Source organism: Euleptes europaea, chromosome 8 (assembly GCF_029931775.1).
Source record: "Euleptes europaea isolate rEulEur1 chromosome 8, rEulEur1.hap1, whole genome shotgun sequence".
NCBI lineage: Eukaryota > Metazoa > Chordata > Lepidosauria > Squamata > Sphaerodactylidae > Euleptes > Euleptes europaea.
The window spans coordinates 77,148,582-77,174,665 of NC_079319.1; the positions used below are offsets into that span (position 1 = coordinate 77,148,582).

General features: G+C 41.1%; 2 protein-coding genes across 2 annotated transcripts in view; both read left to right on the plus strand.

Annotated features, from left to right (window-relative positions):
- The first annotated feature begins 418 nt into the window (after positions 1 to 418).
- Positions 419 to 6,254, plus strand: GCM2 (glial cells missing transcription factor 2). Its single transcript, XM_056854828.1, has 5 exons — positions 419 to 508; positions 1,345 to 1,597; positions 3,035 to 3,147; positions 4,151 to 4,276; positions 5,376 to 6,254. The coding sequence occupies exons 1-5, from the start codon at positions 419 to 421 to the stop codon at positions 6,252 to 6,254; spliced, it is 1,461 nt and encodes a 486-aa protein (XP_056710806.1).
- Positions 6,255 to 15,912: 9,658 nt separating this feature from the next.
- The window catches only part of SYCP2L (synaptonemal complex protein 2 like), a 62,831-nt gene continuing 52,659 nt past the window's right edge, over positions 15,913 to 26,084 (plus strand). Inside the window, exons 1-9 of the mRNA XM_056854971.1 lie at positions 15,913 to 15,921; positions 18,111 to 18,164; positions 19,207 to 19,341; positions 19,432 to 19,551; positions 21,768 to 21,872; positions 22,862 to 22,886; positions 23,077 to 23,162; positions 23,264 to 23,352; positions 24,242 to 24,276. Of these exons, the coding sequence (XP_056710949.1) occupies positions 15,913 to 15,921; positions 18,111 to 18,164; positions 19,207 to 19,341; positions 19,432 to 19,551; positions 21,768 to 21,872; positions 22,862 to 22,886; positions 23,077 to 23,162; positions 23,264 to 23,352; positions 24,242 to 24,276 (658 nt within the window). The remainder of the gene's footprint in view (positions 15,922 to 18,110; positions 18,165 to 19,206; positions 19,342 to 19,431; positions 19,552 to 21,767; positions 21,873 to 22,861; positions 22,887 to 23,076; positions 23,163 to 23,263; positions 23,353 to 24,241; positions 24,277 to 26,084) is intronic.

Sequence of the window (26,084 nt, forward strand, 5' to 3'; positions counted from 1 at the left end):
TGCTCCTAGAAACGCGGGTCATTTTACTCTTCAGTGTTGCTTTCTCTGGACATCCTTTCAAGACTGGTAACTATCACCTAGCCTGAAAATCTATCCAACTTTCCTCCTTTTCTCTTAGCCAGTTCTTGTGTGCATATGTTCATTGCTTAAAATATATTTCTTGTTTTACTATTTATATTCTTTAATAAAACCAGTTTTAATTATACAATTGCCTGCTCATTTGAGAGTTTTCACCCAGGGCTATCCTGGTATACATAGGTTATCGATCCCAGTTACCCCCCCCCCCTTCACTCTCTGTTTCCAGCTGATTCCCCCCAACCAATGTGGAAACTGCCTACTTAGGGGAACGTGGTGACACAAGTTACAGGGAATTCTTGCTGCATATTTCTTACCCTGTTCTCCTAGGTCCATGGTGAACATGTCAAAAGATCCCTTTGAGGACTCCGACTATGTCTGTTCCTATGGGATGAAGTTAACGTGGGATATCAATGACCCCAAGTTGCCACAGGTATGGGATAAGAAGAAATGGATGACGTTCTAGAATGTTAGGCTTGGTTTTGAGGCTCATGTATCTCGTTCTACATAATCAGAAAATGTGCATCCTATCCTTGTTGTGTAATACTTGTGTGGTGTTCAAGTCCCAGTCCAGCAAACCATAGCATACCGTCCAATCTACGTAATGGATGTGTGTTCCAGCATAGATAGATGTGTGTTCCAGCACAGGAGGAAAGGAGCACAGAGTACCAATAGAATTCAAACGAAGAAAGGAAAGGTTGCCCCAAATGGAAGAACGGTGTGATCATGCGGGTGCGATGAGTGAGTTACTTTTGCTGATCTTTCCGTTAAAAATATTTTCCATTCCGTTGGCAGGTATTATCACTGCTGAAACATTTCTTGGTAGCTGTGAACCTTTATCACAGTCCCCAATAACAAATTGACACAGTGATAACACAACTTTAAAAGCAAAGTTCACAAAAGGAGAGTTCTGTCGCTGTCATCACAAATGATGAGCAGCATTCTGGGAAGGTTTTTTGAGATGCCTACAACAGCTCTAAGTCAGCTGCTTTAATGGCAGACTTAGCGTTCAGGAGGGATGGGAATGTGGATCTGACAATAGGGAGAATGTCTACAGGGGAAGTGCCGGCTTGCAGAAGCTTCATGTGTGCCCTGGAGCTTCCTGCACTGCAGTTTAATGCCTTTTTGCAAATGTGGACTGGCATATTTGCCTTTGATCATTTCAAGAAAGGATTATCCGGTGTTTACCTGTAGTTAGATGCATGCTATGTTAAAGTATCCTTCTTTCTGATCCTCTGTTTCCTCTCTCTCCATTTGTCTCCAATGCAGGAGCCCAAACACTTTGATTCCTTCCAGGAGTGGCCAGATGGCTATTTGAGGTTTATTTATACCAATGAGGATAAAAATGCACAGCGGCATCTCAGTGGCTGGGCCATGCGCAACACCAACAACCACAACTGCCAAATCCTGAAGAAGTCCTGCCTTGGTGTGGTGGTATGTGCCAGGAACTGCACGCTGCAAGATGGGACCAAACTTCAGCTCCGTCCTGCTATATGCGATAAAGCTCGGCAAAAGCAACAAAGTAAGAAAAGTGTAGTGGGAGAATCCCCCTAATGGTTGTATAGGTCCTCTCTGGTTTGGGAGTAGGGTTGCCAATCTCCAGGAAGCACCTGGCGATCTCACACTATTACAATTGATCTCTAGACAATAAAGATCAGTACCCCTGGAGAAAATGGCTGCTTTGGCCCCTCCCCTCCTCAAACCCCACCATCCCCAGGCTCCACCCCCAAAATCTCCAGGTATTTCCCAATTCAGATCTGGCAACCCTATTTGGGAGCCATATGTGACTCTCACAGAGTTTATTTATTAACAGAGAAATATAGAGAAGTCTGCTTATCAGATCTTCAACTACAATACAACTCTACTGAATCTTAACTTTGGTATCCCAAAGTAGAACCTCTGAAATGTGAATCTCAGAGATCTTTGTACATTTTTGTTCATCCCTTTCAAATGAATGAATGATGCTCATGGGATTACTCTTTGAAGTGATCCTGTAATTGCATACACCCGGCAAAGTTACACTGGCATCCACATCAACTTTCCCAATGCTGAATCCATGAAGACTACCCAACAAGATTCTAAAATCTAGGAACAGGAATCCAGGATCTGCTTACAGTATCATCTTTAAAACAAATTACTTGACCCAACCAACTAATCCCAATGTAACGTCTTCATGTATAGGTTTGGATCAGATCACTTTTGTCCCATAAACACCAAACGTTATGTTGAAATTACCACTGGGATTTCTGTGACTATTATACTAAAATTGATAATCCAAACCCGATGTATACTTCAGCAAAGCTGGTATGCTTGCAATCAATAAGACCTGAATCATCTTAGAATGGGAACCATGGTATATTCAAAACCTACCAATATCTTTGCTGGTAAAGTAAATGTACTATCAGGATGTTACTCTACCTTTTCTGAAAGACTTATTTTAAATCTTTGAGAGAATCAGGATGGAGTAAGAAGAGTTTAAGTGCTAGGAATGTGAAGGAATCCCAGTGAATTCTATCCAGAGAAAAAGTAGGCGAATGGTCCAGGGTACTTGGAAAGAATTTATAAATATTTTGAGTTATAATCAACATCCATTTTGAAGATTTTTTTAAAAAGTGAGACTCTGATATATTTATAATTAAACTATGTATAGGAATACCAGAGTTGCTACACAGAGGAAGGCAATGGGAAACCACTTTGAACATCTCTTGCTTTGAATACCCTACAAGGTTCCCATAAGTCTGCTGCAACTTGATGGCTAAAAAAAAAGTATCAGAATGAGTGTTACATTTCATTCATTTGCTTGGAAGTTTAAATGCCAGAATACAGAATTTTAAAATCTGATTTACCACCAACAGTTCTACCCTATGCAGGGTTACACTTTTCTAAGTTCATTGAAGTCCATGACGGTGCCCCTTAGGATGGCACTAACTTTGAGCTCGATGATTTCTCTCTCTTGCAGAAAAGCACTGCCCAAACTGCAGTTCAGCCCTTGAGTTAATTCCTTGCCGGGGACATAGTGGCTACCCAGTAACTAACTTCTGGAGACATGACGGCAAAGTGATATTTTTTCAGGTAAAATATAAATGCATCTCATGTTTCTAGTGTATCTCATCTAAAAATTCCATTTTCCGCCACATCATTGTCTTCCTTTATGAAGCAATCCTTGCAGCAAAATTTGCAAAATAATTTTTAAAAGCCACCATGGAAGAAGCCATAAGATGCAGTAGCACATTCAGAAACCAGGGGGGCGGAGAGGGAGGGATTCAACCTCCCTGAATGTTCAGTAACAAACTTTAAAAGTACTGTTGACTTAAAGAGCACCCTTTAAACAGTTCAAAGTTGAGTTGAGATTCATATGCAAAATGGATGCTGTCAGACTCAGTGGGGACTTCAGATGATCAGCTTACTTCAAAAATTAATTGCTTTTCCTTTTAGGTTCAGATTCATCCTTCTTTGCCAATCCATTACGAGCTAGGAGTGGTCTGCACTCATTCAGAGCCGATAGCTTATGCTTTTGACTACCTGGGCTCTGCAATGTGATGTAATAGACCTTGGAAACAGGACCGTCTGACCTTTCTGATAATTGCCCCTTCCCCTTCTGCTGTTTGTAGATTTGCATATAAATTTCTCTGCCAACTGGATGTTCATGCCTTTGAGAAAGTGGGCTCTGGTTCAGAACAGCTGATGCCACAATACCTTGGTTAGTCCTTAAGGGGCCACCAGATTGTTTATTTTAGCTGCAGCAATTTAAGGTGGCTGTCGCTCTGGAATCTGATTTCATCAGGGCTTGCAAAGCAGAACTTGCTAGTGGACTGGACCAGGATGAAACTGTTTTCCTTTATATGAATTAACCAGAGTCTTTAAGAACAGTTCTTAAGACCAATTTCTTATGTTTTGTTGACTGACTTTCATAATCGCCAAATTAGCTAAACTGGAGCTTTTGATTATAAATCAGTTTGACTTATACTCATACACTTGTCCTTAACTGGGTTATGGATTGTTTAGTGATGCCTTAATTCATCCTCATTTATTTCCTCTAAGTAATCCAATTATTGATGTATGAATACTCCTGCAGGCCAAGGGAATTCACGACCACCCTAGACCAGAGAGCAAATCAGAGACTGAGGCGAGAAGAAGTGCCCTTAAAAAGCAAGTGCCACCTTCTCACTCATCCCAGAAAAAAGGGCTTCTGGACTATCAGGTAACTATTATAAAATGCCATCTGAAATGCTGGTGCAAAAAAGTAAATACAGGTGAATGTAAGCTGCTACATAATGAATAAATACACGTGTCTGTATACGTGTCTGTATACATAATGTCCAAAAAATCAGAGGAATTACAGTCTGTGATCACACCAAAGGGGGGCTTAGAAAAATAAACAGCAGACATGCCAAGTTCACACTTGTCTACAAGTCTCTTGCTCAAAGGACTGATTGTTCATGGCATGTGTTCTTCTCTCGGCTAGTGCTAGACAGGTCTTCTATATGTTTCCAACATGGCCCTTTTGTATTTCAAGGAGGGGTGATCCAACAATCTAACGTCTAGTTTAGGGAAGAACAATTCATGCCACCCAAGCTCCTCTGAGGACAGGAGGAACTTTAATAAACTGACTAGCACAAAATAGTTTTAGTGATTTAGGGGTGATTTCATCCTGCTGAATTTCTCCACACAATCACACATACAAGTACTGTTGCAGGGGAATGTTAGTGTGAACTGAGCTATACGCTAGTGAATAAGCCACCATCCAAGAAATGGTGGCTACCAGCCTTGACACGGAGGAGGTCATAACTCTTCCTGTCATATGGCTTCCTATCATGTGCTTAATGCTTAGTGAGTCCCAAGTTTAGAAAGGTTGAAATACACATGTAAGGCTAGAATGGGGCATGGGGAGAAGTGATTGAGGAAGAGCAGGGACCACAATGGAGCATGTCAAAAATAAGCATAACCAGAAGCTTCTTAGCCCATAGTTTGCAACCCTGGGGATCTGAAACCAAGCCAGTGTACCTTTTTTTTTTTTGCTTGTTCTGTTTATTTACATTGTATTTTAATCTCTTTAAATTGTCTGTTTATTCGGTATTTGTATTTTTGTAGGCTGCTTTGGGTTCCCACTAGGAAGAAAAGCAGGGTGAAAACGCTAAAAATAAATAAATCAGTGATCTCTGACATTCATTGGGGGGGGGGAGTTTCAATACTGAATATTGGTTTAATCCAACTGACATATCAGTTCATTCTATAATTACTTGTGTACATGTGTGTGTGGCATATGCTTCCAAATATCTTTTCACTAATATTCTATTTAGATAGGAACATGTAATGAGAATGGTGAATACTTTAACTATATTCATCATCTGGCATGTGAAGGACCAGAAAAAAACAGCATAATTCCAGATACCTGTTTACCACTCGCAACCCAGCCTCACCATACATTTCAAAACATAGAATCTTACAAAGTTACTTATGATGCAGCCAGTGTTCCTGGGGATATGGAACTGCCTCTCCAGAAGTACCCAAGTCCCACAGTCTATACATCTAAGCCAAGTTGTGGCTATGAATGTGCATTTCCTGGTTATATTGGATCCGGTTTGTATCCAACATTTCTCAAAGACCCAATGGATATCCCAGTGGATACTGATCATGTCATGCTGAATGGACTTCCATATTGTGTAAATTCAGTAAGTCCCCATGAAAAGAACATTGATGGGATATTTAAACATCATGGATTGAAACCATCCTTAGAAGAAACTAACAATGGAGAAAATGTTGGGCATGGAATGAATCAAGCTGATGCTGATCACCCTCGTAATAGTGGAGAGTATCCTTGCAACTATGAGACTCATTCCCCTCTGGAGTTTCCAGCTTTGCAGACTGTTATAACTACTAAGATGTCCTATGAAGCCTATAAGTCATCAGTGGTGAAATGTGGTGACTATTTTTATGAAGTGAAAGATCTTCTGGTAGGTCCCCTTGAGGAGGACATTGCTAGAAATGTCTGCCCTGAGATAAAAGTTCAAGAAGACTGGGGAATGGTCAAATCAAGTTCGCGTAGTGACCAATTTCTGACCAGTAATAAGGCAGAACATGTAGAGTCAATGGTAACTTATCAGGATGGTTCAAACACTGAAAGGAATTATACTGGATTTGAAGGACAAACATTCAGATTTGAGAATACTGAATACTAAACCCTGAATGTGATACTCTATAAACAGTTGACAAGGACCATTAACTAATAGGATGTATAGTGTTCTAATGAAAATCTATTGACTTTGGGGAGAGAGCTTTGTCAATAGCAGAGCTCAAATTGTACCATCTAAATATACAGCAAATTCTTATGTTAAAACCATGCAGAGATCAGGCTTTTAAAATTTCATTATACAGTACCTACAACAATTATACAGATTAAACACTGTTGGCAATATTGATGATTTAACCTAAGCCTTTTAGTAGCTGATAGTCTGCAATTTCATCTCGGCTTCAAGGATTATGGGAAACACCAGTGGAGCATCATCCACTGACACAGTAAACTTTAATTTATTTCAATTGATTTTGCACACAGGAGAAATTCCTAACATGTTGTGTCCTTTGTCCTTATATGAGCTTAATCACACTCTTTCTGGGCTATCAGAAAATGTTTTCAAAAGGTGAACCATATAGGTTCAGAAACTGAACAGTTACTTTTAACAGTTCAAATATCTATATGAATACTGAACAAAAAAACTAACATAGTATGTAATAAATGTGGATTTATTTTATCGAATTGTGTGTCTTACTGTGAGCACATTTCATTACAGTTTTCGTGGAACCGAATGCTTATTTCTGGAGGAGTGTATTTCATTGTGATAACAATTATTTTTGACCAGTTTTGCTATCGAAAGATGTGCAACTAACCTTAGAAAAGAGACAGTAAGATAGCCTCTTTTATACAAAGAAAGTAAGATTGGTTGGCTTGTAATACCCATTTCTAACATGTGTGATAATGGAACTTGTTTTTGGCATTTATATGAATTCTAGCACTTTAAAGACTTCACATTTTAGGAGAAAAGGCTCCTGAAAATTGGTCCCCAAAACATGGAAATTGTAAATTGGCTAATTCCAAAACTTCCTGCCATGCAAGCAGAAAGAAAGGTTATACAATCTGACACTTCATACATGCTTATAGTCCTGTCCCAATGCAACTACACTTTCCCTGGTCTTCTAGGGTTTTTTCCCCCTTCAAGCTGGCACTCCTGTTACATCCTTTTCTTCAAATGTATGTTCAATATCACTTATTACAACATGGAACCAAATTCTTATTAAGCATTTTTATAGCCCTGTCCCCATGTTCAGTGTTACAACCTTCAATGTGCAGAGGAAGAGAGTTAGGGCTCAAAGACAGCAGATCTCAAGTCATATGGTCTGACATTCCATGCTCATTTACAATGTCTCAGCTGCACATGGTGCAGAAATTTACAACTCTCACTTTTTGTTTTGAAGCATGTGAGTTTTTTTTATTATTTTCTTTGCTTTTGAAAAGGAAAACTATTAATGATAGGAGCCCACTATACTCAAGAATAGTAGCAACATTTTATTTATTTATTCTCCCTTTCAATAGAAGTCCAGCAATATACCAGCAACATCAGACAAACAAACAAACAAAAAAAAACCTTCAGAATCTAGTTGTCTTTCAGTGTCATTCTAAGAACTGAACATAGAAGGGTATAACCCAGAAGGGTGGACTTAGAAGGGTGTCACTCTGCTTAGGGGGCACCTGTTAACGAATACAGCCAATCTAAAGGCCGAGGGTTTATAATGTCATCTAGATCTCTAGATTGTTTATCCATTCGTACAGATGCCTGGGGATGTGGAATGGTGTAGTGTAGGCTGATCTCATCAGGTCTCAGAACCTAAGCAGGGACAGGACTTGGATGGGAGAGAGACCACCAAGAGAGACTCTGCAGAGGAAGGCAGAGGCAAGCCACCTCTGCTTAATCACTTGCCTTGAAAACCCTACGGGGTCACCATAAGTCAGTTGAGACTTGATGGCAGTTTACACTCACACAAACTCGCACACACAGAGATTACTGTGTTTCTCACGTAGAAATGTGGTTGTCAAAAACAGTTTCCCCAAGTTTCTTACAGTGCTACCCTGAACAGTTTTACACCCTTCAAAGCCCATTTGAGTTGTAACTCCAGTTAGGACCACACTGCTCATTCACCCTTTTAAACAGGAGGCAACTTTTTCGGGTTTTGTCTACCAGTTGTGTGAATTGGTGGGTTCATCCTTGCACGTTTTGAAACGGAACATGGGCAGAGTATCTTTATAGCTTGTATTCATTTAGTTAAAAAGTCAATCCAAAAAACTTACAGGGTCTGTGAAATATTATATGTATATTGTCCACAGAGCTGTACCATTAAAGGAATTTAAATGAATTAATCCCAGAAAATGTATTTCCATTTCTTACTCCTGCATCAGACTTTGTGTTCATTTAAACATATTTGTGTTGTTTGCTTTCCTTCCTTAATACAGTAAAAATTACCAAAAATTATTCAACAGCATTGACTATGTGGTTAAAGAAAATGTGTGTGTGTGTGTGTTAAGTGCTGTCAAGTCGTTTCCGACTCATGGCGATCCAATGAATCAGTGTCCTCCAAAATGTACTATTTTTGACAGCCTTGCACAGGTCTTGCAAATTGAGGGCTGTGGCTTCCTTTATTGAGTCAATCCATCTCTTGCTGGGTCTTCCTCTTTTCCTGCTGCCTTCAACTTTTCCTAGCATGATCGTCTTTTCTAGTGAATAGAGGTTCTTAAAATAAAATCTCAAACAAAAAAAGTATCTCATTTGTAAATTATAGTGCAGATCAGTTTGAAATATTCTATGGTAACTTTGACAAGCTGGCCACAATCCAGAGGCATATTTCTCATATAAATCCTACTATTTTCTTAAGAAAAACTAATGTATTTTGGATTGAGGCTGCTTATATTTGGTGAGAGGGGCCATGTAACCTGTGATGCATGCTAGAAATGCCTCAGTTATTGAGGGAATTGTAATAATAGTGGGACAGGCCACATATATATCATTTTCCTACAACCCCAAATTTGGTTCTGTTTGGGTGAATGTGAGCAACCATGCAGGTTCAGTGTTACACTAATAATTTATTTAAAACGTGTATTAGCTGCCTTCCTTTATTCCTTTTGGAGTTCAAGGCACCTTACAACATAGAGCAATGTGGTGTCTGTTGTGGGGAGAGAAAGGAAAGGAGATTGTAAATTCGTTTGATTCTTCCTAAAAGGTAGAGAAAGGTCATTTATGCATGGGAGTTGTACCTGAGGCTCGTTGCTCGCTGAATCCACACTTTCCAGATGGGAATCTCTCCATCAGCAGCCTCCAAGCTCAAATCAAGCCCTGCCTCTTTAAATGCTGCTTTGTAATTGGCTTACTTGTAGTGCTTACTGTGAGAGAAAATCCCTCCAAACCCAATTGCCACCTTAAAAAGCATTTTAAGAACAACAACAACAATTGAGCAATCTGAAAGGGGAGGGGATAAATCCAAGCCTTGGTTTTAAAAAGCCTTTCTTGTGCTCAGAAAGAGCTCTGAGGAAGCAGGCAGTATTTGAATTCCCGCCTCTGAACATGCTGCTTTGTAATTGGCTGTGAGCGAAACCAAGCTTGTGTGCCCCACACTTTGCCTTATGTACGGAGATTTCACCCGGGCTTTGCTCAGGGAAGGTAGAAGAATCAGGTTAACAGAGGAATGGGAAGACCCGGACATTGCGAGGGCTGGGCACGAGGTCATCACTAATGGATGGAAAACTCATGCATAACTCAAAGGAACAACCGAGACACACCGGGGCCGAATGTGAGTGAAAGTACCCATGCATAAATGACCAAAGTCAGAATATAAAAACCAACTTTTCTTCTTCTAGATAAAATACATGAAATAAAATGCATTAAAAACATAACAGCCAAAATTTAAAAGCAAAATCCAAGACTGCTAGTAAATTTAAGATAAAACCATCCTCAACTGCTTCCTAAAGATCAAAAGCGAGGGGTACAGGTCGCCTCCTTGGGGAGGTTGTTCTGTAATCATGGGGTACTACTGCAAAGGCCCTCACTCGTGTACCCACCAAACACGAGCCTTTAATTGAAGAGACAGTCAGGAGGGCCTCTCCCTGTGATCTTCATTCCCAGGCAGGAACATATGGGAAAAGACTGTTCTTCAGATATCTCTGTCCCAAGCCATGTAGGCCTTTAAAGGACAAAACCAACATCTTGAATTGGGTTCAGGAGCGGATCAGTAGCCAGTGTAATTGCTGTAATATTGGGATCATATGCTCCTGATACCCTGCCCTGACCAGTAGCCTAGCTACAGCATTCTGCACTAGCTGCAGCTTCCAAACACCCTTCAAGGGTAGCCTCAAGTAGAGAGCATTGCAGTAGCCCAGTCTAGATGTAACTAAGGCATGGATCACTGTCATTAGGTCTGACTGACCCAAGGACAGACGCAGCTGACACTAGCCAAAGCTGGGCAAAAGCACTCTGAACCACCTCAATCACCTGGTTTTCTAAGAAGAGTTGGTTTTTATACCCCAATGTTCTCTACCTTTAAGGAGTCTCAAATAATCTCCTTTCCTTCATCTCCCCACAATAGTCACCTTGTGAGGTTGGTGGGGCTGAGAGAGTTGTGAGAGAACTGTGACTGGCCCTAGGTCACCCAGCAGGCTTCATGTGTAGGAGTGGGGAAACCAACCCGGTCCACTAGATTAGAGTCCGCTGCTCATGTAGAGGAGTGGGGGATCAAACCTGGTTCTCCAGAATACAGTCCACCGCTCTTAACCACTACACCATGCTGGCTCTCTAAGGTGGCCACCATATTGAGTAACACTCCCAAGCTGCAAACCTGGCTTTTCAAGGGGGGTATACCCCATCCAAGGAAAGAGAGATCTGAAGTCCTTGGTTTGCCTTTCCACTAACCCGGAGAATCTCTGTCTTGCCAGGATTAAGTTTCAGCTTGTCCACCCTCATCCAGCCTATTAATGACTCCAAGCACCCGTTCAGAACATGAACAGCATCCACAGAATTAGGTAGGAAAGGTAGAGCTGGGTATCTGCATACTGGGTACTGCATCTGCATACTGGTGACACTGCAGCCCATACCTCCTGATGACTTCTCCCAGTGGCTTCATGTAGATATTAAACAGCATGAGAGAGAAGATCGAATCCTGGGGCCATAGCTCAGGGGTTCAGCACCTGCACTTCGGGTCCCGGGGCTGAGTCTCCAGTTTAAAGATCTCAGGGAACAGGACTGGCAAAAGGCTTCTGCCCTGAGAGCTGCTATAAGTCAAGGAAGACAATATTCAGGTGACAGTCCTACTGAAATAAGTCATCTTTGGAGGGGTAGAGGGGGAATGAAGCTTGGAATTCCAGGAGGAAGAAGCATGGCAGAAGAATATGAGCAAACAGTGCTCATCTGAACACAGGAAGTGTAAGGTTATTGTATACGCCAAATTCTGAAGTTTAGAAATCTTTTTACATTGCTGATGTCAGCTGGAGTGCAATACCCAACACTGAAAGCCTCCAACCAGTGCATGCAATGGTGGCAGAGAAGGAAGAGAGAAATCTCTCTTTGTCTGCAGCCTTGAACACCACTACCGTAGTAGTGCCACATGTGCAAGGAATACTGGAAACATAATTTTCCCACAGTGCCTGGTGATCACACTACAAATATACAGAAAACATTGCACAGGGTCCTGGGCATCTGCAATATATTATTCCAAGTACTTTGAAGTAAAAGAAGGGGAAAGAGTAGGGTTGCCAGCTCCAGGTTGGGAAATACCTGGAGATTTTGTGGGGTGGAGCCAGAGGAGGGCAGCGTTTGGGGAGGGGAGGTACTTCAGTGGTGTATAATCCTATAGAGTCCACCTTCCAAAGTGGCCATTTTCTCTAGGTGAACTGATCTGTCACCTGGAGATCGGTTGTGATCCCAGGATATCTCCAGCCACCACCTGGAGGTTGTAAGGAAGCAAACACATGAGTGAAAATATATCACAAAGTGCTAAATATAATATACAAGCTCCATAACATAAAAAACATGACCAATGACAGTGCAACTATATATTTGTCCTCAGCTATAAATAGCCAAGTAAATAACACAAGGTTACTATCCCCAAATGGGCTTGCATGTGTTATAAAAGTACAACATTGGTACAAAAGCCTGTAAGAGTATATGTAGTAGTGAATCTTATTTTCAGATGTCCTGCAGCCAGGTACAAGAGAAAAAGCAGGTTCCAAATGTCAAGAAAAGAAGGGGAGACTGCTGTTTACAATTCTTTCTCAGTCCCTCTTCAATTCAATACATGACTGTACAAAGTCTCCTCTCAATTTATAACTGGAACCACCTCTAGTATAATCCAATTTTCATTAGTTCCATTATTAGGAAAGTCGGACCGGACTCCTTCTTTTCTTGACATTTGGAACCTGCTTTCCAGACTAAATGTGAATTCCTACTCTGCCACGAAACTGACTTGTGCCAGTCGCTTTCTTGAAGCCTCATCTACTTCCCAGGGGCATTGTGAGGATAAAACGGAAGAACGTGAGCTCCTCGGAGGGAGGGCAAGATAGAAATGTGATAGTGTAAACTGAATAGGGGAGCGGGTGCCTTGGGATGTTGTTGTTTTCAGTCCCTTTCGTAAAAATGCAAACAGCGTTGTTCTTCACGGCTCTCTTAGCTCTTGCCCTGCTACCTTTCGTTTAGTTTCCTGGTTCACAGCAAGAGCAAAGCACAACTGTGGTTGTTGTGTCTGAAGGGCAAAATGAAGTGCTAACTGATCAGTACGTGTTGTTCATCCCATCGCTTTGGGAAATGCAGAATCTCTCTTATAAACAAGAAGGAACTTCTAAGGTCAAGCTGACCTTTTACCTGTGAAACTTAAGAACAGGGACCAAAATACAAAAAAGTAAATAGCATGATTGATAGAGGGACTGACAGAATGAGAGATAGATATCACGGGGTGATATGTATCCATGAAGAGTAACAGACATGCACAAACAAATATGAACGCATACATCTGAATTCACCAGCAGTATTTTTAATCATCCATTGACCCTGAATGCTAAGCTTTTGAAGGTGGTCCTGTTTCGTGTCTCCTCTTCAAGAACGGTAATATTTTTTGCATATTAAAAAAACACACACCAGTAATTATGCAATACTGTGCTTAACTAAGCATTCCAAAATTCCTTTGAAGCCAACCACCCTGACATATGGCTGATAGGAGTCAAAAGGATGGGGCAGGAAGTAATCAAAAAGAAGGAACAGAGGGGCACAAGCTTTTATTTCACTTATCTGCACACATGGGGAAGCTGTGATTAGCTACTGCCAGCGTGGTGTAGTGGTTAAGAGCGGTGGTCTCTAATCTGGGGAACAGGGTTTATTTCCTCTCTCCTCCATGTGCAGCCTGCTGGGCGACCTTGGGCCAGTCACAGTTCTCCCAGAACTCTCTCAGCCCCACCTACTTCACAAGGTGTCCGTTGTGGGGAGGGGAATGGAAGGCGACTGTAAGTCGCGTTGAGACTCCTTCGTCTCAAAGCGGCTTACAATCGCCTTCCATTCTCCTCCCCACAACAGACACTTTGAGAGGTGGGTGGGGCTGAGAAAGGCAGAGAAAAAGTGGGGTATAAAAACCAACTCTTCTTCTACTTCACACATAGAAAATACATGTGAGTGATCATCCTCATGAGTTTCCTATGCAGAGGAGTGCAGGTGTGGACTGGGACATTAAAACTGCCTTGAAGGTGCTGTCTCTCTGTTGTCGTCACTCCAGTGGCCCAGATCTGAGTCAAACAGATTCTGGGGCCCTGCTGCCATATCAGGGGCCACTTGGATTGGCTTGCTTCATCAAGAACTTTCCCAGTAATGGGCCAATCTGCCCCGGAAGTGCTTTACAGTCCTAAACTGAGTTATACCCTGCTAAGACCATTGACTGCAAGGGTGTAACTCTGCTTAGTACACCACCGTTAGGTTAGGAAAACTCAGGTGTGTATGAAGGCCCCAAAAAGAGCACAAGACCTTTGATTCCTACCTATACATCCTTAACATAAACAGAATTTGTACACTATTAAGTCTGTCCCGGTTATGGTCAATGAATGTTTTGTTTAATGAGACGGATGACAAATGAAGCATCAGTGGCAATACTGAATCCATGAATCCCTATGAAGTCTTGAATTGCAAATACTTACCTAATCTGTGGTATCCAGTAAATGGAATTATCTAATCATCAGTAGCGGCAAGGTAAGACTTCAAGAGGGCATGTTTCCTGGGAAGCCTTATCTTGTTCAGATACAGGAAAGAAAGTGATATTGTTTTTGTCCTGATCCAGAAAGCTGCTGATTCAGTCTCATTTCTGATCAAAATCTTAATGCTAGAGCATTGCATTGGATAAACCAATTGCCAGTTAATTTTTACATCAATTCTCAGCAGACCTTTTTTCCTATTTTTCCTGTAATTTAATTTGTTCGCTCAACCAAGACTTTACATTTGCTGCTATGAAAACAATAACAGTAGTTCTCCACGCCTAATTTGGCCCCTGGCACTGGTTTTAGGTTTTTTTATCCTGTTTTCACCTGGGAAGATCTCTAATACTTTCAACTATACTTGGATTCCAGAAAAGAGACTTAGTTACTTCGATTTGACATGCTGTGAAATCAATTTATCATCACTCCTAAAGCTGGGATACGGCAGCCAATCAGTTTAACAAAGTCATTATGGGTGTAATTCAAGTTCTAAATAAAGCAGAGAAACAGCTTCTTCTAAACTGAGCCTATGCATGTTCACTTACAAGTAAATCCCATTGTGTTCAATGGGCTTTCTCCCAAGTAAGGGTATATGCTATAGAACTGTCATCACATGGTACAATCTTAAATTTGTTTATTCACAAGTTAAACCCGCTGAGTTTTATAAGATTTGGTGGTGGAAAGTACCTTTAAGTCACAGCTTCGGGGTGGTGGTTTGCCATTGCCGGCCTCCACGTGGGCTGAGAGTGTTATGTGAGAAAAGTGCGAGTGGTGGCCATGGGTATTCGTTTCAGCTTTCTATGAGTTTTATGTGCTATTTCTTGTTAGAATCAGGGCGTTGTTGAAACTTACAGCTTTGATAAATCAGACTGATAACGTACAATTTTGGGGGGAATGGGAGGCGTGGAGAATTTACTGTGAAAATCAATTTGTAATGGGTTCATTTAAAGGATATTCTTTGATTTAATCTCTTATATATACTTTGCACTATGGTTATATTAAGGTATGTAATTAACACATTTTTACCAAGATAAGATACCTATATATTAATTAAATAATATGAGGATTAATTCTGTTAGCAAAAGTATACACAATTTATTTTTAGATAGAAGGGAGTGAAGGGGAAGTCATTTTAGGTTCAGTTACTATGATTAATAGTTTGGTATTATTTGGATACATTTTAAGTAATGATGATTTATATGTTGATACTTTAAATGAAGAAAATAATAAAAATTTGATAAAAAAAAAAAGAATCAGGGCGTTGTTTAGCAAATACAGAGCCACCAATTTAAAAAAAAAAGGGGGGGGGAGAATCTCTTTTCACCCACCTTCGGCTCTAAAAGGAAAGCTTCGGCAGCTGACCTTAAAGGATCGACCGAGCATCGGAAAGGAGAAAAGGCAGCCTTTCCCAGGAGGGTGCGCTTTGGGTATATATATAGGCTCCCATTTGGGCCGCCGGACCGGTCGCAACAGCAGCACGTGGAAAGGAGGGCGGGACGGACGGAGCCACCGCGAGGCTCTCCGCTGGGCTCTGGACCCGCGCCAGTTCTCTCCCGGGAGAGGAAGACGTCGCCATGCTCCAGGTCTGTGAGTGACCCTCGGAGGGGGTGCAGGGGGCGGCCCCCCGCCCGGCCGGCCGCTTCGGCGCGTTCGCGCCCTGGTCGGGCCTCCGTTCCCTTCGGGCGCTGCGTGTTTCGCCGCGAAGGCGAGGAGGAGCGCTTTATCCGCGCGTGTTTCTTGGCTCTGGCTAAGAAGGCGCGCGCTCCTGGGCAGAGCTGCGCCACTGAGATTACTCCGCTTGGCGTAGCGCCGAGCTATTAGCGACTCAGCGCGTTCTTTGACGCGCTCTGGCAGGGTATGGGCTTTCGTGCGCCACAGCTCGCTTCTTCAGGCATCTGAAACATAAAAAACAAGAATATTTTCTGGTAGGGTATGAGCTTTCGTGCGCCACAGCTCGCTTCTTCAGGTATCTGAAACATACAAAACAAAAATATTTTCTGGTAGGGTATGGGCTTTCGTGCGCCACAGCTCGCTGCTTCAGGTATCTGAAACATAAAAAACAAGAATATTTTCTGGTAGGGTATGGGCTTTCGTGCGCCACAGCTCGCTTCTTCAGGCATCTGAAACATACAAAACAAAAATATTTTCTGGTAGGGTATGGGCTTTCGTGCGCCACAGCTCGCTTCTTCAGGTATCTGAAACATAAAAAACAAGAATATTTTCTGGTAGGGTATGGGCTTTCGTGCTCCACAGCTCGCTTCTTCAGGTATCTGAAACATAAGAATAACAAGAATATTTTCTGGTAGGGTATGAGCTTTCGTGCGCCACAGCTCGCTTCTTCAGGTATCTGAAACATAAAAATAACAAGAATATTTTCTGGTAGGGTATGAGCTTTCATGTGCTACAGCTCACTTCTTCAGGCATCTGAAAAATAAACAAAAATATTTTATGGTAGGGTATGAGCTTTCATGCGCCACAGCTCGCTTCTTCAGATATCTGAAACATAAAAATATTTTCTGGTAGGGTATGAGCTTTCGCGCGCGCGCCACAGCTCGCTTCTTCAGATATCTGAAGAAGTGAGCTGTGGCTCACGAAAGCTCATACCCTGCCAGAAAATATTTTTGTTCGTCTTTCAGGTGCTACTGGACTCTTGCTCTTTTCTACTACTGCAGCCCGACTAACACGGCTACCCGCTGTGCACTTGACGTGCTCGTTACGGAGCATAAAACAGGGTTCCCGCCTTTTGTGTAGGGAAATAAGGTGAAGTGTTGTCTGGCCGAACGAGCGAGGAGGAGAGGATTCCTCCGCACCCGCCGCAGAGCTTTCGCGCGCCCTCTGTGATGGAGGCCTTCAGTTCCACCTCAGTTTTGCAACCCCTGACCGAGTTGGTTTGCCAACCTCCAGGAAGTTGTGAATTCAAAGTGAAAGCACAAGCAAAAGTAAACCCACAATAAGGTTACTGCAATACAATATTGCTGTTTAGAAAAATATATTGAGAATAAAAATCTCACAAACACCACCTCAGTTGAGCAAACAGGAAATTTTCAGTTGGTCTAATATAGACCCAATATAACGGGGCACAAAGCGTTACAAAATGGTAAGTATAGGCAAAAATGCTCAATTCATTTCAAGCAATTTGATTGTTGCAATTTAGATGTATGGACTTGAAATGAATTGAGCATTTTTGCCTATACTTACCATTTTGTAACGCTTTGTGCCCCGTTATATTGGGTCTATATTAGACCAACTGAAAATTTCCTGTTTGCTCAACTGAGGTGGTGTTTGTGTGATTTTTATTCTCAATATATTTTTTCTAAACAGCAATATTGCATTGCAGTAACCTTATTGTGGGTTTACTTTTGCTTGTGCTTTCACTTTGAATTCACAACTTCTGAGTAGCACTTGTAGCCGGTTTTGACTACAACCTCCAGGAAGTGGCTGGAGATCTCCTGGGATCTCCAGGCGGCAGATATCCGTTCACCTGGAGAAAATGGCTTCTTTGGAAGGTGCACTCTGTTGCATTATACCCCATTGAAGCCTCTCTCCTCTCCAAACCCCGCCCTTCTCAGGCTGCACTCCTAAGTCTCCAGGTAGTTCCCAACCTGGGGTTGGCAACCTTACCTGAGTTACTAAAAAGTGTTTCAGAAGAACTATAGTGAATTCATAATGCGTGGGTGGTTGTTGCTGATATAATAATATGCTAAGGATTTAATAATCTGCTCAGGATTTAAGTTTTAAAATAACTAGCTGAAATTTATTTTTTAACCTAAAGGAAGAAGAGATTCCACTGCAAGTGACTGAAACACCAGACTCGCCTGAATACTATGTAAATATCACTCCAAACCTGTTAAATTTGTTTAGACACAGAATCCATTGAGATTTTCAGTATACTCCTGATCCTTAGTTCACAAACGGAGCAATCCTAAGCAGAGGTATTCAATGCTAATTCTTTAATCGGTTTAGAAGAGTGTAGCTGTTTAGGGTTCCACTGTTAAGGATGGGGAAGGGCAGAAATACGCTCACAGGACTTTAGCGTCAGATATACTTTCTGGGCTATGTGTCTTTCCTTTGTGATTAAAACTGCAATAGATATTATCCATTCAACAGGCATGTATGTGTACCTTAATGTCTTAATAGAAAAGAACAAGAGTCCAGTCGCGCCTTAAAGAGTAACAAAATTTCTGGCAGGGTATGAGCTTTCGTGAGTCACAGCTCACTTCTTCAGATGCTACTGGACTCCTGCTCTTCTCTACTGCTTACTTTCTATGTTCACAGTTCCCATCAGCCTTAACTTAGAAATATTTCATAAATGAAATCTTTCTTACGCTAATAACCATGTCTGCAAAGGCAACATAGTATGATGTGTATGTTATCATGGATGAAAAGCATAAACTATCTAAGGTGCTTTGTATTTGGGAAAAACAATGTTTTGAACGTGTGTTTGTTTTTTAAATTGTATTCCACCTGTGAACTAGGTAATTATTTAGATGGTAGTTGGTTCAGGAGCACAAACAATAATGTTCTGATGGGAAAAACTGGGAATTGGCAACTATAGAACTTGAATTAGCTCAAGGGGAAGGTAGTCTGTGTGTGTGTGTGTGTGTATACACACACACACATTTTGAATCAAAGGACAGCAGACTTTAAAAGGCACAACTTCTGACCTCACCAAGTTGTATGGTCACTATGTACAATTACAAATGAATGCATTTGTATCTCAGCGTCTTGCAGATGTGGGGGGACATTTAAAAAATGTAACTCTTGTTTGACCTTTCTGAATACTCCAAAGACTTGCAGATCCAAATATAATAATCTGCTGATAGTTCTGTTTTTTCTTATAAGACTGTGGTTTACTTGTTTTATTCTAGCTTGAGTCATTATTAGCTGAGGCCTTTAAAGGGAAAGGGTTTCAGAAAATAAGCGAAGCGTTACAGGAAAAGGATATTTATCCTCAGAAGTACAGCAAACAACTATTAAACCAACTGGACAAAGTTCTGAAAAAGGCAAGTCATCCAATTTTTTAAAAAAAATTTAAGCCACCAAATTACTCATTTAGGCAGTAACGCATGTGTGGATCATTTTTCTCTCCATAGGAACTGGACAAAAACAAATTTTCAGATGTTTCCTTGTTGCTGAAATGCATCCAGCTATATTGTAGAAGTGATCCTCAGGAAGGTGTAAACCTGCTTCTTCAGCAAGGATTGATACCAAAGATAAGTGGCTTAATTTGGTGCCTTAACTCTGTGCTTGAGTGCTATCATATGACCTGCCACGATCAGTATTCATAGCACAGCAAGGTTGTTTTTAACAATATAGAAACAACTAAACTTATCTGTTAACTGTTCTTTGTTCAGTACTCTAAATTTCAGCAGGAGATTGAGTATTGAGGGGGTTTTCTTGCAAGCATTTAATGTTGCTGTGATACTTTGTGAGCAGCAAATGCAGGTTTCATTTTAAAATCTTTTAAATAAATGATTATGTTGGATTCTAGCAAAAAAAATGTTTATGGAAGCACAGCTAATAACCAATTTGTAACGAAGTCACAATACAGCAAAGGCATCGTAACATATCAATCACATACCCTTGTACATAAGCAACACATTTCTGGGTAAAGCCTCCTTTTTAAACTGCTCATCAGGCATTGCTGGCCGTATCATTGCAACTATTAATGCTTTCATATTACCCCCCAAAATGTAAAGATCCTTTAAAAATGATATTACAGGTTGAGTGTCCCCTTATTGGCTTATCCGAACATCCAATATCCAGACTGACCCAAAAACCAGACTTCTTGTGCCGGCATGCAGGCACTACTCACAGGCCCTCAGCAGCATACCAATTTGCTTTCTGATGGTTCAATGTACACAAAATTATTAAAAATATTGTACACAAAATTATTAAAAATATTGTACACAAATTTATTAAAAATATTGTACACAAAATTATTAAAAATATTGTTTAAAATTACATTCACGCTATGTGTATAAAGTGTATATAAAACATAAATGAATTTGGTGTTTAGACTTGAGTCCTATCCCCAAGGTATCTCATTATGTATATGCAAACATTGCAAAATATGGAAAGATCCGAAATACTGACCACTTCTGGTCCCAAGCAGTCTGGATAAGGGATACTCAACTTGTAATGACATTTCTTAAAATGTTGTTGATTCACTTCAATATATTCATTGTTGTGTCTAAAATTGTGTGTGTGTTGGTTTTTTTTATTGCCTCATCATCCTGTAGCTATCCCAACAGAAAATAGCTGTATCAATAAAACTTAATGTGCAGCAATTGGCTCTTGGGAGTTCCTATGGAAAACATAATGTTTTCAGATCATACCGTGTTTGGGATTCAGGAAGTGACTGTTCTCTCAGATTGACTCTGCAACATCTAAATGCTATAGACAAACAATTGGTTAGCCTGCTGTAAAATGTAGTTGATCCAATGAACAGCAGTAGACAGAATCTCTGCTCAAAATGTGAACTAGCTACTGAGCCATCCATGTTGATTCCTGATGAAGATTTACCAAAATCAAAACAGGAGAATACCGGATCCCTGTACCCATAAATAGCATCGGGCTCACAGGAACAATGGTGTCCAAGTGGAGGGTCACTGTACCTGATTCAGAGTCTTATCTGTACTCCAGGGCGATTGATACAGAATATATGCTGCATTCTCAAGGAATACTTTGTTTCATGGACTCTAGCCTTGGACTCGAGTTACATTGTTGAACGTTTTGATACTGTTACGTTGTTGAACGTATGAAAATTGATATTATGGATTTTGTCTTGTTATACTATCACTATAGCGCTTTGAATGAACTTCACTTTTGGCATATATTTAGTATATTGCTGTGTATTTTGTCCCTACATCTAAATGCTAGGCTGTTTGTAAGGTTATAATTTGGTATGCATATACCTGGATAACCTTCCCTTTTCAGCCTGTTGCAAGCCTCTGCAATGATTTTGGAGGCCATGGGTGAGGGAGTGAGCTTTCATTAGGTTTGTGGCAGTTGTACAAGTATTGCTGCAGCCTGTCTGCTCAAGATAAGGTGCATCCTAGCTGAAGCATGAAAAAAATATACAGGAGGTGGGGGGAGTCTCCCAGGAGCCAGTTCAAGGAGGCTATGCCACAACTCCTTCTCTGCCTGAAGAGTTCTGGTTCAAGTACTGGTCCAGCCACTTCTGGGTCAAGGAGAGGAGCTGCAGTAGTGATCCACAGAGCTGTCTGCATGGAGCCAGGAAGTATAGTTGGGTCTGGAAAACGAGAGTAAAAGGAAGGAATTTTTTAAAATTTCATTTGCGGCTTCTGCAGACACATTTAGGCCAGTCTCCACTTGTTAACTACTTTTTGTTGCATATTGCTGTCGTCCCCCCCCCCAAGAGCTTTAAACATTCATCTGATTTTTCCTTATGTGTCTTTGTTTCTACATGGTCACTTGGTTTGAAAGAACTAGAGAATTTCTGAGCCTGATAGAGCCAAAAGAAAGTAAATTCTTAGCAAAGCTTGTGGAAGACTTTTTTGACACAGCACTGGTAAGCACAAGGAAAATAAAATGCTTCAGCTCGTTGGATTGTGTAATGGTCTTTCTACAATTTTTGTTGGCTGTCTAACCCAGTAATGACGACACAAATTTCACTCCTACAGCAATCATGCCAATCTGTGATCTTTTTATATTTTAAGGAGCCCCTATTCTGTTTTAGTTCTTCTGTGTTCAAGTACAGCACTTCTGTACTAACATATTCATAGGGTATAATGTAGGTCTGTTTTCCTCTAGTTGTACTAGTATGTCATTCATTTACTTCCTTTATATACCAGCTGTCTCCCCAATGAGGACCCAAAGCAGTTTACATCATTCTCCTCCATTTTATCCTCACAACAACCCTCTGAACTAGGGTAGCATTTTATAAAGCAGACACAAAATATGAAGGGCAGCTGCTCACTTCTGAATGTGTTAAGTGGCTGTAGACAGCTGGGGGACTGGAGCTGCTGTGCAAGGAAGGCAATGGCAAAGCACCTCTGCTCGTCTCTTGCCTTGAAAACCCCATGAGGTGGAACTTCATGGAGTCACTATGAACTGGTTGCAGCTTGACAGCACACAGTGCCTTTCTGGAAGGCAGACAGGTGGAGACTTGAAAATGTTATATATAAATGGTTATTCTTAGGAATTTGTGATATTTTAAATAGAATCTTGCCTTGTGCCTTTTGAAGGAAAGGCAGACAGTAGATATTTAAAATAAATACAAGTACACATGAGGGAATTGTTCTCTTTGGATCCAATAAGTGTTACAATTAAGTGTGTTTTTATGTTAGGGGTTATGGGTAAGAGTTGAAGTGTCTTACAGTGCAGTCACCACTGTTCAAAATCCACTGAAGTCAGTGGTCTTAGAGGGATGTAACTATGTGTAGGATTAATGGTTAAACAACCTGCCTGAGCAGTGTTTGAATGTGCTGCATTTTTAGCCTATGTTGCTGCACTATATTAATCTCCATTCTACTCTTCTCTTCCCCATTATGCTCTCAGGTCATTAGCAAAAGCAATGCTGAAGGTGAGTCACTATCTTTATGATTATCTGTCCATTTTAGATGTGATGTTTTGACTGTTCAATGTATACATCTCATGTACAGTATAATTGTTTGTAAGCTGATTTCTTTCCCTGTGCATGGGACTCTGAAGTAGAACCTGGTCCTTGTTTGCCTGGTAACTGGGTTTCTTTCCCCTACATTTCATTGTTACAGGGAAGAAACAGTTGCTTGAATCCTTCATACCGTACCTAGGACATATAGCTATCGAACCTAAGGTGAACTGTGCCCTTCGACAGGAGGTTAGTTTCAGACAAGAAGAAAGTAGAAAAAGCATAAGATGAATTCTCCCTCATGTTAATGACTTTTGTTGTGCTATATTTTTTCCATCTCTGCAACTAAGGCTCTAAGAACCTTAAACACGCTGTTGGACAACGTAGCTCGGGAGGAACGGAAGAAGTTTGCATTGTCTGAAGAGATGTGTTCGCTTACGTAAGCATGTTTGTACTGCGAGGGTCATTCTTATTGTGGTTTCCAATCTGCTAGGGAAAAGGTTTTGTGTCTTGTCTTATGTGCAACTTATTGAGCTTTCTTCACAGAAACGTGAACTTTTGCTGAGTAGGAAATAGTTAGAAGGTAGCCTTGTTTGCAGTATCAGGCTGCAAGATGCAGATGAAACGTTGTTACAACTGATCCCCCCCCCCATTGCTTATGACACGTGGCTGACACTTTTTTCATTGTTTCTAATTTTTATGATACTCATTTCGCATTGTTTGTTGGGAGTCTTGTTCGATTTAATTGCATTGTCTTGCACTGTGCAATCCACTTTGAGTCTCCGTGAGAAAGGCAGGTAATAAAATAAAATAAATATATGAATGATGTCCACTATTTTAAGGTAGCTGTTGTATGCAGTGGCTATATATTACTATTTCTACACATTGATAGATTTATGTGACTGGTTGCTAAATAAAGCTTATTGTTGTTGAGTCTATAGCGTAGAGGGTAAGGACATGTGATGGTAGTTCAAATTCAAAAACCTTTATTGGCATAACAAATCGTACAAGGTATTCCAGAATTTGGCAAATGATAAAACATCAATATCGCAATCTGTAGCAATAGATATGAATAAAATGATGGTAGTTCTGACACTGAATGGTCTCTTTGTTCCTTGATGGCTAAATTTGGGTTAAAGATTTTGGGCAGTTCACTGGATAATCAATGTTTTACTTGCAGCCTAATTAGTCCGTTTGTGTCTTCCATTTAAATGGCTATTTAAGTCATAAAACATTATTTTGGTCTCACATTTAAATGGCTACTTAAGTCATAAAACATTATTTTGGTCTCACCCACGTGAACTAATTAATGCATTATGTGGTTGCAGGAAAGAACTTGCAAAAATGATTCTGGATGTTGGAGGTAAGTGTCCAGGGCATATATCATGTGATCCAGTGCATGTATCATCAGTTGGTATGCCTGGCCAAGCATCCACTTGTAACTAAGGACATGAGTGGTACAATCCAAGTCTAAATTTTCCCCTTTGCAATGGATTTGCAGCGTGGCCCTGGGCATTTCGCAGCCACAGTTGTTAATAATGCTGCTATGATTAGGTGAATGGTTACAAGAATTATTGGGAGAACCTAGGTCAGGGAGCCCCCCTCCCCCAATGGGTGCAAACTGAGCATCTTCCTATGATGGAGGCAGCTGTTTCGGAATGGATGCTCCCTGCAGACCCAAAGGTAGCGCTTCCTGAGTTTTTCTGAAAGAAAGTGAGGACTGGCTCTTTGCTTTGAGGGAGCGATGCTTTGTGGAAGAAGCAAATCACTAGCGGAACCCTCTGTGGCTACCACAGTATTTGTGGGAGCCGCATTGGAGGTCTCTTATTTAGGATAATGCATAAATACCTTTGTAGTACTCTAAAGAGAAATTGGTTTAAAGAGGGCTTTTGTTGGTGGGAATATACTGCTTTACACAGATCTTCTGAATAATTGGAGGTTGTGAGAGATCTGGGAAGTGTGTCCAGTGTCCAACGTGAGACATTTTTCCTTTTTCCATGGCTCCCTCGCCCACCCCAATAGTCATGAATACTTGAGAAACCCCATAGTTCCTGTCACTGGGTTTGATTGTACCATTGTGTCCACTTGCACAAGAGAATGGAGGGAGCCCCTGTTAACCCCCCGAAAAGGTTTATGTGGCTGTGCTAGCTAAGATAAAACTTATTGTTTTTGAGTCTATACCACAGAAGTGAAGGGCTGGAGATTGTGGGACCTGCATGGACAAAAAGCCCAGTAGGAGGGGGACTGGGCAAATGGCTGCTTCTCCTTCTTGTGCTATTGGAAAAGTTGGTAGGATGCAGTTCCACTGCCTTGTGCTCCCAGTTGGACATAGTGTATTAAGCTGGTATTAGACGTGTTATTACCTCTAATGAGCAAGAATAGACAGCCAAGTCTTGGCATACTTGTAGTTGTGGGGTTAGGTTTTCTAGATTACACCAATTGCAAACCTAAGAAATTTGGCAATCCACAGTCCCCACACTGTAATAAGAGGCATTTCTCTCTCTCCCCCCCCCCCATGGTTACGAAGATAAGCACATTGTATATCCAATGGCCTTGAGTCCAATGAAGTGAAGGAGTATGCAATGCCACTTTGTACCAGTCACACCAGTACTCCAGTGGGGGCAGCTGAGCTAGTAAGGCAGATCTATCCAATTCCTCTGTATCTTTCCTCTTTTCTGTTCTCTTGATGCCTTATAGTTTACCCAAATTGCTACCCCCAGGGGCTGACATTCTTCAGGCTGCCTCCTTCTCTTCCTGTTTCTTTGTCTGACCCTCGTGAAAGCAAGATGTGCTTTCAGCTTCTCTCCATCCTAGCTTTGACAGATATCTAGAATGCCTGTTCTTCCTTTCTTATCATAGTGTGGAATTCTTTAAAAACGCAGGATATCCATTTCCTTTCTGAAGCAACGAGCCATGCATGGACTTTATTCCCAAAGCAGCCTTCCTCTTCCACTGAGCAAAGCAGCTCTAAGCGAACCGTAATTACTAGAGCCTGAAATTTAACAGTAGTAATTTTTTTTAGCATGCTCGAGGAAAGGCTGAATTTCAGAATGGATAAAAATCTGTTCTCAATTCTCAGAAGAATACTTTCATTTATTTGGATATTTATAGCTGGCATTTCTTTCTAATGGGAACCCACAGCAGTTTACAACATCATTGTCTCCTTTTCTG